The 16,199-nt window shown below is 39.7% G+C and overlaps 1 protein-coding gene across 1 annotated transcript in view; it reads right to left on the bottom strand.

Moving 5' to 3' along the window:
* The window catches only part of VTCN1 (V-set domain containing T cell activation inhibitor 1), a 59,850-nt gene that overhangs the window by 2,291 nt on the left and 41,360 nt on the right, over positions 1-16,199 (bottom strand). The window contains exons 3-5 of the mRNA XM_037815034.1: positions 8,526-8,873; positions 5,077-5,355; positions 1,450-1,616 (exon numbers count right to left, since the gene is read on the bottom strand). Of these exons, the coding sequence (XP_037670962.1) occupies positions 1,495-1,616; positions 5,077-5,355; positions 8,526-8,873 (749 nt within the window). The 3' untranslated portion in view covers positions 1,450-1,494. The remainder of the gene's footprint in view (positions 1-1,449; positions 1,617-5,076; positions 5,356-8,525; positions 8,874-16,199) is intronic.

Genomic DNA, 16,199 nt, shown 5'->3' with positions numbered 1-16,199 from the left:
ACTATATAGGTCAGATTATCTAGTTGTAGGTTATTAAAAATTCATTTACAGTGTTGCGGAGAATTAAGGAAAGAAGAAAGGGTTCCTTCTACTAGCGAGATCCCCAAGGGACAATTTTTCCCCAAGGAAATCTGAGGATTGACAACCATGAAGTATTGGAAATGATGGAACTGTCAGATTTCCTTAGCCTTCTAAAAGAAGCTACTTTATGTACTGTACTGCAGAAAGAGTTTAGACAACAGGAGAAAGAATGAAAAGTCACAGATGAGCAGCAATTTTCCTGCCCTCAAGGACTTAATCTAGGCAAAGAATATTAGGTAATTAGAGTACAAGATATATAAATTATGTATGTGTGCCAAGGGGATGTGAAATAAAAGGATCATCAGGAAAGGGTGTTAGAAGCTAAGAAGCACTTCATCAAAATGGACGAAGGAAGTGGTAGATAAGAAATTGCCTTGGAGTAGAGAATAATTCCAGGCAGAGGCTGTGAGGGAGTGAGCAAGGCCAGAGAGTAGTAGGAAAGAGGTGGTAGTTGGAGGAATAGGGAAGGAAGTTCAGGGAGAGAAACTGTTGAGGGCTGTGACTGACTTTGTTACAATAGTGCCCAGAGAGCCACTTTAGGTTCAGAGCAAAGAAATGCTGTGATAAAAATAGTGTTTGAAAAATTTTATTCTGCCACCTTATTTCCTCTTAACTGATACAGGGAGAGGAAGGAGCCCAAGTACAAAGTTCTAAATCCAGTCTGGGTGTGAGATGATGAAGGCTGGATTAGGGTCAATCTGAGAGAGAACACAGGGAAAATACTTTAGAGCTTCATAACAAATTGACATGATGGACAGAGGGAGACAAAAATATCCCTAAGGTTGTGAGCCTGGAGGCTTGGTGGTGATACCATTGAATAATGTGGGAGGTGTTGACTTGAACTTCATGAACCCAGTGTTACACAAATTCCATATGCAGAAGAATGTTCAGAAGGAAATGTCCTGCCAATAATTGGAGCCAATGAAAGTCTCGGCAGGAGGGGGCAAGTCTATGAGTCATCTGCCAAGTCTCCTGTCAACAGGGGCCTTGTTAGGGTATGAGTGATTATGCGCATGTCACAATGCTTCATAAATAAGTGAAATCCAAAGTAATTAGTCAGGGCCAAACATCTTTTTCTCTTAGGATTTTTTTTGCCTTCATTGATGACTCAGTAAATGAAAAGGTGTTTGAATTTATACAGGTATTTCCATGGTATAGAAATGTTTTTCCTATAAGTCTGTCAGTGAGGTGCATGTTCTTCGTTAAGATAAAAAATTATTACCTTTCATAATATCAGCGGAAATAGCTCCCGATGTCCTGGCTTTATTAAATGTTTCTCTTAGGCTGATGTTGGGGGCTACTTGACTCTTGTTAGGATCACAAGCACACACAGAACCTGACTCCCACACCATTTGTGGTCCTTCTCACCTGTCATAGCAATGACTTTGTGTGTTTCTGTGTGGCCAAGGCACATTATTTTAGCATCAGATAAGGGGAGAGAGGAAGGAGTATCCAGCTGGTGGCACAGAAAGAGACACCCAGGGAAGCCTTTGAGTTCAGCAGCTGTAAGTGACTCCGCCTTTTGATCTCAGAGTCTGTGAAGGGAGAGAACAAGGGTTCAGGGTTATGGAGGAGAGGCTAGATGTCTTCTTCACATGGCTGGTCAACAAAGAAAAAGTTCTTGAAAAGCAGAATAAGTTGTTCCTAATACAGGCAATTTGCTACCCATTCTCTGCTTTTCTGTACCTGGGTTAAAAGTAGAGCTTTCCCTATCTTCAAAAAAGTTCCATTCTGTGGTCCATTCCAGGGAGATTTTATTGGTTACCAATTTAAAAAACAGGTTAAACAGCCATGGCCAGTCTTTGGGTTCAGACACATTCTCCCTCCAGGCAGGGACCTTTACAGGTTTTATGTCATCAGCTTTCATTACAGCATTAGAAAGTGAGGAGAAGGTATTGTTCTCATTTTGAAGTAGAGAAAGGTAGAAGTGAAGAGAGAGGAAATTGTTTACTCTTCTTTTGCTCTGTTTTCTCCCTAGTTAATCTCATTGAGTTCACTTCAGTTCCAACATTTCCTAGCTGTGTGACTTTAGGCACGTTAACCTATATGTGCCTTAGCTTCCTCTATAAAATAGGGTTAATAATAATAATAACCCACTTCATAGGGTTCTTATGATGATTAATGAGTTAGTACATGTAAAGTGCTTAGAACAGTGCCTGGAACATTATAAGTATTCAATAAGTATTAGCTATAAAGACAACAACAGTAACCACACCCAAGCCTATAAGCATTATTTCCATGCTGATCATTTCCAAATCCACCTCATTAGCCTGAACTCTGTCCTGAGTTCGCATCTGAATTTGAAGTTGCTAGTGGATATCTCAACTAAAAACAACATAATGTTGAGCTTCAAAAGGCCTAATAAATAACACCCTTCTTCCCCAGCTGAGCTCTGAACCAATTAAGGAGCAAGATAAAGGCAACTGGAAGACCAGTATATCACCTTTACTACTGATAAATCTGATAATACAGATACATCTGATACTAAAGGATGAAGCTTTGTATGTAAGCAAGTGGGCTGCAGCCCAGTCTTCCCCAGTCACAGGCAGCATCAGACTGGGACAGGCTTCCCTGCTGCAAGGCCGATTCCACCCCTGAAAAGCGTAGCTTTGAGGAGCAGAGCAGAATGTATTTGTCCCAAGGGTTGCTAGAGAGAAAGGGGAAAAAGGACCTGAGCAACTTATGTCCAACTTCTATTAAACTTGCTAAGCAGATGAACTAATTCCTTATGCCTGGGAGAGTAGTGCAAGAGGGAGAAGAGAGAGTCTCGAAGGGTTATATTTGTGGACGCCCTTCCAATAGAAGAATATAGGTGGAGCAAAGTAATATGCTGGATGATGTGCTAAGCATTGGACACATTTCCCCGTGGGTATTTCAAACTCAACATCTCCTTAACCTTATCTTCTCCCCAAACATGCTGCTTCTATGTTTTTGTTTTTTTCATTAATAGCAATGCAAACCTCCTAGGCACCCTGGGTAGAAGTATTAGATCCATTTTGACTTCTCTTGTCTTCCCTTCTATTTTGTATCATCAAGGTTTATAGATTATTTTCTTCAAGTAACTTTTGATTCTTTCCCCTTTTCTTTTCCATTGCCTCTGACTCAGTTAAGGCCCTCATAATTTCTCCCCTGGACCATTGCCATGGACTCCTGATTTCATGGCTTCCTATTCTATCAAAACCATCCTCCTTCTCCTTCAAACCCCAGCTTTAATTCTGCCTTATCTGCTGATTCACTCCATTCATAATTAACAGCTCTTTCCCCTAGATACCAAATCTATAGTGTGATTAACTTCTCATGATATTTGTGCTATTTATCTCAGTATCTCATGGGACTTAAAAGAGTGCTCTGCACATATTTGAACACAATATATGCATGTTGAATGAATGATCTAAATTAGCAGTAAAGTTAGAAAACACATGATGTAAACCCATGGCCTCATTCAATGGTTTAAAAACATTCATGTAACACCTACTTTGTATATAGCAAGAAGGAATTCTGTTATTTTCTTAATTTTGAACTGGGCCAAGCTACCAGAAGTTGTGCTTAGTCCTGGTACTCACACCTGGACTGGTTGTTCTGATGTATCAAATAATCAGAAAAAGGATCTGCTCACTGAATAAAATGTTCAATGTCTATGGTTTGTTCAGTTACTGCCATTTCTTTTAGAAGGCATTAATTATGCAGTTTGGAGCTTTTCACTGAGATTTGAACTGAGATACTGTTGTCAATACCCATTGTTTTAAATACCAGTGCTTCATTCACCCCTTCTTCTCTGGAAAATGCCCTTCCTTCCATAAGGGATTGTCTCATTGATCTAGGTGTAAGCAGCTGACCCAAGTTGAGCTGGTCAAAGTCCTTCCTGGGAATGCAGAGTGGGACTGAGAGATTGCAGTTCAGTTTAGGCTATTCTCTTGAGTGAAAGATTTTTGAAGCTTGGAATGCTTGGTAATCACGTTCTGCCATATAGACGAAGAAGCATAGAAAGCCACTCAGAAGCAAAAGAGAATAAAGTAGAAGTGAGGGACAAAAATCCCAGTGGATTCCAACTGATTCTGAAGCCAAATTGTACCTCCTGTCCTTGGTTCCATGAGACATCTCAGTACACTCTTAGCTTAGGCTTGAGTTGATTTTCTGTTAGGGGCAACTAAGAACAGTACTAACAGAGTCACCAGTTTGCTCCTCAAGATGTTTTAAATAAAAATAGTTGGTAAGAGTATGATTTATTCAGTTAAATTCAGCAAACTTTCTTTTATGGGGCATCTATAGTATACAAGGTATTCTGCCTGGTACTAGACTTGATAATAGAGAGCAGTTGTCCTGAGGTACTCCTTCCACTACACCGTGAATCCAGTTCAGCCTTGGGAGGAATGGTCTTAAAAGTCATAATTCAGTCCATGCCATTTCCTGGCACTGGCTCAACCCTAGACTTTATATGCACTTAAGCACTGCAAGGAGACCAGGTGCTGGGCTTCTGGGCTCTGGGAACCCAGAGTAATCTAGAGCTTTCAAATTAATCTTGGGCCAATGTTAGTGGGCTCATGAGCCAGCCCTGTGAGAGCTAAATAAGACTAAAGCATACTCCAAAACTTCTAGTCTTCAGATTTAAAGCCTTCTCAAAGGTAGGCTAGAACCGAACCAGGTTTGGGGGTCTTGATTCATAGACCACCAGCTGAATATATCCAAGATGTCAAATAATTAGCACTTCTCTACTGCTCCACCAAAATAGTCCTTCCTACTGAGTCACACAAAGCTGCAGAATCCTAAACACGGCCCTCCACACAACCACTCCCAATCAGTGAGGAGGCATACAGCATGAAGCCTAATGGCCATCTTTGATCTATATGCTGTAAACGTTGTTATGTTAGGCTTCCTCTTACGTATGCAATTCCAGTTTTTGGTGCTCTGGTATACATCAGTTAAAGAAATTAGATTTTAGTTTAGATTTGATTCTCTGCTCCAATAAATCCATACAAAAAGTGTGGCAGAACCCACCTGTCACTTTGATATCCCCTGTGGCTTTGGCAATGTCGTTCTCAATCATACAGGAGTATGTGTGGTTGATCATGACATTGTAGAGCACAGATACCACCTTCATGGTCACATTCTCAGAATTCAGCTCAAAACTGGTGTTGGAGACTTCTGAGAAGTTGGCTCCTTGGTCAACTTGGGATGCCCAGACCACTGTGGGCTGGGGGAACCATCGGGGAGCCTCACACCGCAAGCTCTCTGAACTGGCATTGTAGTCCACATTCACCTCTGGGATGCTGAAGGCTGCAGGGCCAAAGGTCAAAAACATAGTTGTCAAGGTAAGACAGATAAAAGACAATATAACCTTTGAAGTATTAGGTCTTAAAAACAAACAGTTCCACCCTTGAGGTGACTCAGCGTGTCCCCAGGGGACTGTTTGTGTATGTCCATACATTGTGTCATGAATTCAAATAATGATTTGCCTATGGTATTGCCATATACCACAACCCTTTGGCTAAGATCACAAACCCAAGGACCTAAGTTCTAGTCATATTATTGTCAAAACAGATAATTCTCCCAAAGTAAGATGACCTCTGGTGATCACAAAAAAGGTTTTATCACTGAGGGAAATTATATATTTTCTCAGGGACCTGTGAAGCCTCTTGGATTTTATATACTTTTTTTTTTTTTTTTTGGCCAGGAGGATAAAATTAGATTGGGGGCGGGGGAGGAGGTGGTGACAGACAAACAGCATTTACCTGTCACCCACAGAAATTCCACACACACAGGCTGTTTTAGTTTCCTAGGCTGCTCAAGCAAATACCATGAAATGGATTGGGTTAAACAATGGGAATTTATTAGCTTATGGTTTTGAGGCTAAAAGAAAGTCCAAATCAAGATATCATCAAGGTGATGCTTTCTCCTTGAAGATTGGCATTCTGGGGCTGGCTGCCGTTGTTTCTTGGTCCTCAGCTTGTCACATAGCAAGGCAATTGGAGGCCTTTCCTGGCCTCTTCGTTCTTTTACAGGTTTTGTTGATATCAGCTTCTTACTTCCTGTGCTCTCTTTCTCTCTTTGAATTTTACTCTGCTTATAAAGGACCCCAGTAATAGGATTAAGACCATCTTGAATGAAGTGGGCCACAGCTTCTTAAGGGAAGCAACCTCATATCCACAGGAATGGGTTAAATTTAAGAACATCTTTTTCTGGGATACCAACAGCTTCAAACCACGACACAAGTCTTGTCATTACTGGGATTAGGGGTTTGTTTAGATGGAGAATGCCCTTGCATCTAGGGATAAAGACAGGCATTTATTTTCTTCTAAGGTAATTCTTCACTGGGGAGGGGCCCGCAGTTTGAAATTAAGACTAGCTTCTTCCTGTATCTAGACAGACACTTGTGGGAAAACATTAAGGTCTGGGCTTTTGACTGTAAAATGCTTATTATGCCAAAATAGCAAGGTACAATTTATTAATTTCTTTAGCATCTTCTTTTGCCCAGGACTATGCCCTTAATGAGCCTGCAATCTAGCAGGGGAGACAAGACTTATGTGCATGGAGCAATTAGGGCACAAGCTCTACATGACAATGGACTACCAGTTATGGAAAGTGTACTATGTGCCACGTACTATGTAGCAATGCCTTCCTGACATTATATGTTCCTAACAACAGCCCTAGGGATAGCCTATCCTATTTTTTTCAAATAAACTTTTTTCTTTGGAATAATTTTAGATTTACAGAAAAGTTGCAGAGATGGTGCATAGAACTCCCATTTTCCCCTAGCCCCATTTTCCCTACTTTTAACGTCTTAAAGAACCATGGTGCATTTGTCAAAACTGAGGAACCATCACTGGTGTGTTGTTATTAACTAAACTCCAGACTTTATTCAGATTTTAGCAGTTTTCCCACTGATGTCTTTTTCTGCTCCAGGATGCCATTCAGGATGCCACACTGCATTCTGTCGTTATGTCTCCGTAGGCTCCTCTGGTCTGTGACACTTTATCAGTCTTTCTGTTTTTCATGTTTTGAGGAAAATTGGTCGGATATTTTCTAGGTTGTCCCTCAATTTGCATTGGTCTGATATTTTCTTATAATTAATCTGGGGTAATGGGTTTTGGAGAAGAAGATTACAGTGGCAAAGTGCCCTTCTCATCACATCATATGAGAGATAGGCTATCAACGTGACTTATCACTGATGATGTGAACCCTGATCACCTTGCCAAAGTCGTGTTTGCCAGGTTTCTTTGGAAGTTAGTCTTCACCTTGGGGTAGGGGAAGGTAGTACTATGCTCCACCTCCTGGAATGGGAGTTAACTACATAAATTGTTTGGAATTCTGTAAAGAAGATTTGTCTCTTCTCCCACATATCAGTGTGGACTCATATATATTTATTTTGTACGTTGAATTATAATTCAGTATCATGTGATTTTGTTGCTCAAGTTGTTCCAGCTTGGCCATCAGAAGCTCTTTCAGTTGGCTTCTATGTCCGTTTGACATGACCCCATTAACCCCCATTTCAAGAGGAAGAAATTGGGGCTCTGAGAGGTTGCCTTGCCCAGGCCACTGTACTTTTCCAGGTCTGTGCTTCTAACCGTTACACTACATGTTATGAGGAGTCAAAGAAAGGCCTGAATGGGCCAGCTTAGGCTAGCAGGGCTCTGTACACTTTCTGACTTTCCTTCGAGCTCCTCTGAAATACCAACTTCCCCATGGGGGCTTTCTTATCCCTTCCCTCCTTATGCATTTGGATGTGCTCTCTCTCTTCCTCTGAATTCCAGAATTGCTGTATATTTCTTTTAAAGCATTTGTTACACTTTACCAGTTATTACAGCATTTATATCATTTTCTTATCCTTACCCTAACTCTCAACTCTATATGCTCTACACTATAAGCTCTGCAAGAGGAGCATCTTTGTTTCCTTAATAATTTTTGCATTCCTCACAGTATCTAGATGAGTCTCTTGTACATAAAGTCAGAAAATATATGTTAAATTGGGTTGGCAATTTACTGGGAGAGGATTAATATTGTTTTGATTAGTTCCCTTTAAACTTCTCCTAAAATGGGTTCCACTGTCATGAGTCCCTGGAGGTACTGATTTCAGAATTGGGCTAAGGCCTACTTATCATAGAAAAGTCCCAGGCCAGACTACAGAGTTCTCTTATTAGCAATACCAGGGAGTACAATAAAAAGACAATGTTTATTTTGGCAAAATGTTTCAGGGAATGGACCTGAAAAATCATAAGATGTTAGATCCCAGAGCAAAAGTGTTCAAGACCTAAGATTATGGTGGGATACTCTGGTGCCTGGTGAGAGTCTTGGCCGTAGAATGGCAAGGCTGGCTGCTAGCAGAGCTGGGAGGGTCTTTGTCTGATATTGGTCACTCATGAATACAACAGAATATTTCATCAGCATTTCCTTCTCTTTGGCCTCAAATATCTTCTGGTGCTTTCTTTTCCTCTCCAAAAGTAACTCACCTCCGGTTTTATACTCCAGGTTAGCATTCCCCTTGCCCTTAGAGGTGACGATGTAACATTTGTAGGTGCCAGCATCTGTGAGTTGCACGTTTTTCAGCCTCAGAGAGGCATTGCCAACTATCACTTGATCAGTAAACACTGCTGTCCGGTCCTTGAACATTTCATCCTGGTCTGACAGGTTATCTTTGCCTTCTTTGAACTCATGTACCAAGCCCCTAACACCTTCCTTCAGCCACTGTATCACAATATCAGAAAGTTTGATGTCAGGTTCAAAAGTACAGCTCAGTATTCCATCCTCCCCGATGTTCCCAGCTGAGGTGAGAGTAGTGACTGCGATGGAGTGTCGCCCTGCAATTCAGGAAACAAGGATCAATGCCAAGGGAAGTCTTGGAACTTCCACAACTATACCCTTCATTAATAACAGTCAGAGCAGAGACTTCTGTAATAAATGAGAAATTTAGGACATAGAAGCATAAGAAAAGTGAAGAGCTAAGAAGAATAGAACAGCAGATTTGCCATACACAATAGTTTTCATGAGACCAAGCAACCCAAACCTTGAGAGGTAGCAGGAGAACACATTGGACTTGGGGTCTGAAGACAAGAAAGTTCAGGTACTGGCTTTGTCACTTAATAGTGGTGTGACCTTGAATAAGTCATGTAAATTCTCTGGATCTCAGGAAAATGGAGGTAATAACATCTGTCTTACCTACCTTAAGGAGTTCATATGAGGATCAAATCAAATGGAGGTGAACTTGATTTGCAAACTATAATTACACATATAAGGTATTGTTATTCTTAGTTGGCCAAAGTGGCACAGAAGTGAAACTTCATGTTAACTAAACGTGGCTAGTGATTCCGAGGCATTTTTCTAAAATGCTGTTGTTCCTTTTATCCTCATTCAAATGATGACAAAACTAAGGCAGACAGAAGATGTGACTTGGTCAAGGTTACAGTGATGTCATTACATTTGACGTAATGCAGGATGGTACTACTTAATTGAATTTTGGCTAAAGGTAGAAGCCACTCCCTCCTCTCCAAACATAGCATTAGTTGACATGTTAATTACGGTGCCAGCCATGTCCAGCTGCCTCTTCTCCAATTGCAGAGCCTGTAGCCCGCACTCAGGGAAGGAGCCATCAGCTGTTCCTCCTGCAGAGGAGGCTGCTGGTTGGGCACGCCTACAGGGGTGATTTAATTAACTGAATCTTCTTGAGAGGCTCCTGTGATTTGGAGATGAAATTAAGGAGAGGCAGCTCTCCTCTTCCAGCCCATTAGGGAGAGTTTTGTCTTGTCTAATTGGCTCCTGGCCTTTAAAAAGCAGATGAAGGTAATGGATGAGAGACCAAGTGACACTAAGTTAGAGGAATGTAAATTGGAAAGAACAGAGAGCTACTGATGGAAGAAAAATTATAGCTAGAAAAAGAGGCAGAGGAGACCAAAACATGGGTCTAGGCTGGGTTGGGAGGATGCTTTGGAGGCTTTAGTGTGTGGGAGAAGAGACTTTGCAGGCAGCTGCCATGTATAGCCATTCATGTGGGAGATTTGGGAGAGGAATTAAGAGAGAGGATAATATAAAGTTTTGCTGTGTCATATGAATGCAACACACCCACCCCCTGCTGCTTCAAAGATTTAATATGCTTTTCAAGTGTTTTTACTTGACGAACTGTTACCCAAGGCCTCCCAGGCTAGCACAGGTTATACAATTACACTATGCCCTTGGCATCACTGTTCACCCTGCACCTGTAATTTAGAGTTCCCTCCTCTCTCTTATCACCAGATGTCTAAATTCTACTTTATACAAGCCTGTTCAGATGTCAGCCCTTCCATGAAACCTTCTTTAGTAGATTCTCTCTCTACTCTCCCTTAACATTTTGCTTTGCCTTTATTATAGTAGCCATATCCCTCTAGTGTATCTCTGGCATGAATTTGTAAGCTTTTCAAGGGCAGAAACTGCCTTAATCATATCTGTAATTCCTATAGTGCCTAGTGCTGTGAATCTACAGAGAAAAATAATATTTGTTGAGTGAATGAATAAATGAATGGATGGAGAGAAATCAGTAGAAATCAAAGCACTGTTTGAGATAATGGTTCTACCCAAAATGATCTTAGGACTAAGAAACACTGGCAAGTTACCTAATCTAAATTTTGGAAAAAGGCGAGCCAGTGAAAGAGAAGGCAATAAAAATACACAGAGATTAAATAATGTAAAATGAATGGAATAAATGTAATTATGTTAGAGCAGGGTGAATTTGATTGTAGTTTATAAAATACCATTACAGTTGAGTTGAAAAGTTACTTTTTGGAAAAAAATACATGATTAATATAGTTTATGGAGAGAATGAATTGGTAATGACATATCTTAGTTCAGTAATCATGTTGTTGAATTAATTTTAATGTGTTGGCCTTAAGCCCATAGGTAGGAAATCAGCTGAAATATCTCCTAGAGAACTTAATGATTAGAAGTAGGCATCTGTGGAGTGCCACTGGGACCTGCTACAGGCTCTAGCCCATTTAAGGTTTTATTAGTGGTGTGGTAGATGGGATGAATGTAATGTTGATTAAATCCCTCCCCACAATATCAAATCAAGATGAGGAATAAAAGCCAGTGAAAACTTAAAAAACAACCATGAGGACCTAGCCATTGCTTTGTACCCAGGAAGCACTCAATAAATGCCAGTTTGTTAAGTGAATAAATGAAGGTTAAAAATGATAAAATGAAATTTAATTTGTAAGTAACAGCATATACATATGTAATGATTTGATATATACTACTTCTCACAAAAAGGAACCTAGGTTAAAACTTGGAAACAAATATTGACTCAAGGAGTTATGCTCTAAGGAATGCAGTCTGGCCTGATAATCCTCTAGACCTAATATCCAGCAGGGGCTCTTTTGTGATTTAGTGATCCAAAGGATAAAAGGGTCCTTTGAGATGGGTTATGAGCAGCTATCTATTAATATATAATTCTGTTAATTTTAAAAGGCAGAGGTGCTAAGGATTTCATTGACCTTTGAGAGCCCATCAAACTCCTTTAAAGTTGGAAGACCCAGCCACTTACTGAAAATGAATTACCCACCTTGTGAGGGCTAATTAATTACTACCACAGCTCTGGTCTGCTTAGGGAAAAGGCAATTATCAAAGGGCAGAAAGCTGAAATATGAGCAGCTCTGTTCCCACATGGGGCAAATACTATTCAGATAGGCCCTTCATTGTAGAAGCAGAAATATCTTGGAGCATGGAGTTATGGGTAACACAAGGTAGGGCTTCTTAACAGAAATTATGGTTCTGGGGTACCCAACACCACTGGGAGAAAAAAAAACCTAGAAAATGAACTGCCTTTTGAAATGACTGTAAGACAAGTTCTGAACATTCCAGTAGGGTAGACAGTACACTAGGAGCCTTGAGCAGATGCTCACTCAGCACCTGCTGAATCCCAGTTATCCAGATGGATGCCAGGGCACAGAGCTTAAAGTTGGAAGCACATACACTTAAGCCTGTACCATTGGGCTCTGGGTAGCATCTATGGATGTGACTCTCGCCAGAGAAGTGGGAGAGGGTTTGGGGTAGCAGTTGCTCTGTGAGAGGAAATTAGAAAGGAGGCTGGAGTAGGTCAGATCAAGGAGCAATGCAGAGAAGTAGCAAAGCATGATGTTGAGAACATGGTACGAGGTGTCTCGGTTTAAAGCCCAGTTCTGCCGCTTACAGGATATGTGATGCTAGGCAAGTTTTCTAACCTCTTTATCCTGTGGTAAAATGTGGATGCTAATAATGGTACCTCCCTCAGAGGATCCCTGAAAGGACTAAATGATATAATGCAGGTAAAGAGCTTCATATAATACCTGACTTGCCACATGTTAAGCCTTAAATGAGTAGTCAGTGATTACCACCATTGACTAGAATCATTTGGAAAGGTAGTGCTGATAACGGACCCAGTAGATAAAGAAAGGAATACTTTACTAAATGCTTTACTTAGAGGGGCTCATTTTAAGGCTAACAACCATGAGAAGGAAGAATTACTATTGTGTTCATTTTATGAATGAGGACAAAGAGGCTCCATGAGGTTAAATGACTTGCCTAATGATGCCCCATGTCTAGCAAGTAGTAGAGCCAGTATCAAACCCCAGCCTGTCGGACACCAAATCCCATGCTCTTCCTACCACTTCTTGCTGATATCAAGGGTCAGATGGAGATGTTTAGAGAGCCTACCCCCTAAAAAGATATCCCCACCTAATTTAAAAATAAAAACAATTAAAAACCATGAAATAAATGCAAGAAAGGCCAACAGCTATTTGATTAATTTTCTGAGATGACTACAATTTTTTTAAAGTATCAAATTCTTTCCAAACGATTTGTGCCCATGCTCCTATTTTGGTGCCATACGCACAGGCCTCATCTGCCTGTAGGTTTATCCAGCCCTGCAATGACTTGTCCAAAGGTGAAGCATTATCAGGAGGCTGCTTCCTGTTGCTTCCTGCCCTGACCTCGCTTATTTCCAAGGAGGCCTGCCCTGGTCTAGCCAGGAAATTGTGCAGGACCTGATAAAAAGTGCTATTATTAATAAAAAGTACATTATTAATAGCAAATTACCATTAATAATACCAATGGTATCAATAGAAATAAGAACAGCCATTTATTACACATATGTGCCAGGCACTTTAAAAATACATTCTCATTTAATTCCCATTATGACCCTACCTATTTTACCAGTGAGGAAACAGATTCCAGAAAATTAAGTGACATTCCAAAGAACATACAGTTAGTGTCAGACCTGAGACTGGAAAATCTCGGTCTGATTTCAAAGCTCTTCCACTTTGAGATTCTCAAAGTCACCCAGCACAGGGACTGGGCTACGTATATTCATGGGTCTTTCCACTGTATCTCCTTCCAACTCAAAGGGCCATCCGAGAAGGCTGTCCTATAACCAGGGTTTATGCATTTATGTTTCATGGAGTTCATATTTAGAACTTGTGAAGAGTAGGATGGCTGTGATGATGTGGCATAGATGAACCCAGGAGGGTTACAAAGATGTTGAATTTTTGTCTATATTTGGGGATATTTTTAAATCTTTAAAAGCCATAGTCTCAGGAATAATGCCTGCAAGGCAAACCAGAAAACACTTTTCTCCACCGTGCCTTTATATGAATGTTGTAATCAGTACAGTTTGGTGGGTAGGAGTGTGGGTTCTGGAAGCAAATTATCAGCTCTTGAAATATGGCTGAACCTGCTATCCCCACTTGCTAGCTGCATGTGACCTTAAACAAGTTTCTTCTCTGAAAAATGAACATAATATAATATCTCCTATGTTGCTGTGAATAGTAAGTAAATCAAATAATGTATAGTAAACAAATGTAAAGTTAGTACAGTTAGGTGATATAGAAAAGATTCAAAAGATGTTACTTATTATTATCTTCAACTTAAAACTTTTTGCTTAATCTTATTGTCTTGTAAACCAAGTAATATTTTATTGTATCTATTTGAAGTGTGACAATATAAGCTCTCTGGTAAAGGGTATGGTACTCGTAATGGAGGCAATCAAAAAGATACAACTAAATAGGATTAAATTAATAAGTACCCCATTTTATCCAAAACAACCAGCTTTCACCTTGTGAAATAGGAAGGAGGCAGAAAATCTCTTCAATAATATTACCAGTAAGGTAGTATGATTTTAATATTATTGGTGGTACATTACTGGATTGACTAGACAATGTCTTTTATCTATTTATTCATTTCTCCATGCATCCAGGTATTTGTTCATTCCCAAAGCATTTAAGGAGCACCCTCAGAATTCACAAAACTGAGCTAAGTACTTGAGGTTGCTCTAGCTATGGAACAGGAAAGGGTATAAGTACAAAAGTGTTGACTGACACAGGGAAGCTGTGACAAAGTGAAAATACTTGCTACGATAGTTGAGCCACTATCAACCAAAAGATAATTCTATAAGGGCTCTGATGCCAAACCAGTTAGCCCTAGGCCAAAGAGGGTTTAGTCACCAAGATTTGGGGTGAAGGACAAACATTAGAGTTTCAATTCAAGGTGGTGCATAAAATCAGGACTAGGGTAAGATAGGACTAAGTGAGGAAGGGACCCAAATATACCTTAGCATTAATATCTTTAAAAGTTATTCCAAAATATTTGCTTCACCAACAAATATTATTTACTTTCTTATGAAGAATGTGTATTGGTATATATGTTTGTTTAGAAGTATACATACACATAAAAATGCATGCCTCAAAACTGTACAACTTGAAGAATTGTTATAAATTCATCCCATGTAACCACCACCACGCTAAGTAATAGAACTTTACTGGCCCCCAGAAGTCCCCTAATGTCTCCTCCTTTTCCCCACAGATAATAACCACCATTCTGCCTTCTAACAGGAGAGCTCCATTTACTTGTTTTTGGAGCTTTATATAAATGGAATATACAGTATGTACTTTTTTGGGTCTGGCTCTGTCACTTAACATTCTTTCTCATCTGAAAATGTACTCAGTTTCCTCAGTCATCAGGAAATATAAATTAAAACCACACCATGATTCCACAATGTCTGATGTTGGTGAGGCACTGGATCTCTTACACACTTCTGGTGAAGGGTAAATTGATGAATGACTTTGGAAAACTGAAGGGCAGTTTCTGCTATAGGCTATGTATTGGTTTTCAGATATACTCTTTTGTAAATTGCTTGTTTTAAGATATTAGAAAAAGAATTAAAAACAGTAAAATAAAGTAGAAAGAAGGACATTAATAAAGATGAAAGCCAAAATTAATGAAAACAAATGAGAGAAAGTATAAATAAAACCAAAAGTTGTCTGTTTGGAAATATGGTAAAGCTAATAACACCTTGTAAATCAGTTCTAAGACAGGGAGAGAGAGAGTGAGAGAAAGAGAGAGGCAAAATGCCAAAGATTACAAATAAGAAAAGAGATAAAATGGTAAAATAACATTAGAAAAGAGAAAACGAATTATGAAATAATAAAATGAAACAGACTAGCAAGTTCAGAAACAGATACCCATAGGGATACTTGATTTATGACAAAGATGGCATTGGAGAGAAGTGGGGTATGGCCAGTCTTTTCAATAAATGGTGCTGTGTCAACTGGGTATTCACGTGTAAAAAAGTAAATCTTGATTCCTATCGTGCACCACATACAAAACTCATTCTAGATGGCTTGTAGATATAAATGTGAAAGGTAAAATGATAAAGCTTCTAGAAGATAGCATAGGAGAAAATCATGATCTTGGGATTGGCCAAGGTTTCTTAAGCAGATTACAAAAAGCTCTAAGTATAAAGGAAAAGATGGATAAATTGAACTATATTAAGAACTGCTCATTGAAGGACATCGTTAAGAGAGTAAAAAAGCAAGCAATAGAGTAGAAGATATTTTGCAATAATACAACCAATTCACATCCAGAATATATAAAAACTCCCACAGATCAAAAAGAAAAAGACAGACAATCCAATAGAAAAATGAACAAAGACAAAATACATATTTTTGATGAGAAAAATAAAGATGGGAAGTATGCTAATCTCTTTTCTAAGCAAACACACCTAAAGCTAATTTCCTTAGCTTAGGCCTTGTGACCATCAGTTAGCGGCAGCACACCAGAAAAAAGCCAGCTTCTTGAGTTCTGAAACTATGAAAGCTGAAGTTATTAAGTGACAGCTTTGGTCACAG

The sequence above is a fragment of the Choloepus didactylus genome, chromosome 2, assembly GCF_015220235.1.
Source record: "Choloepus didactylus isolate mChoDid1 chromosome 2, mChoDid1.pri, whole genome shotgun sequence".
Taxonomy (NCBI): Eukaryota; Metazoa; Chordata; class Mammalia; order Pilosa; family Megalonychidae; genus Choloepus; species Choloepus didactylus.
This window is presented reverse-complemented; position numbering and strand designations above follow the sequence as displayed.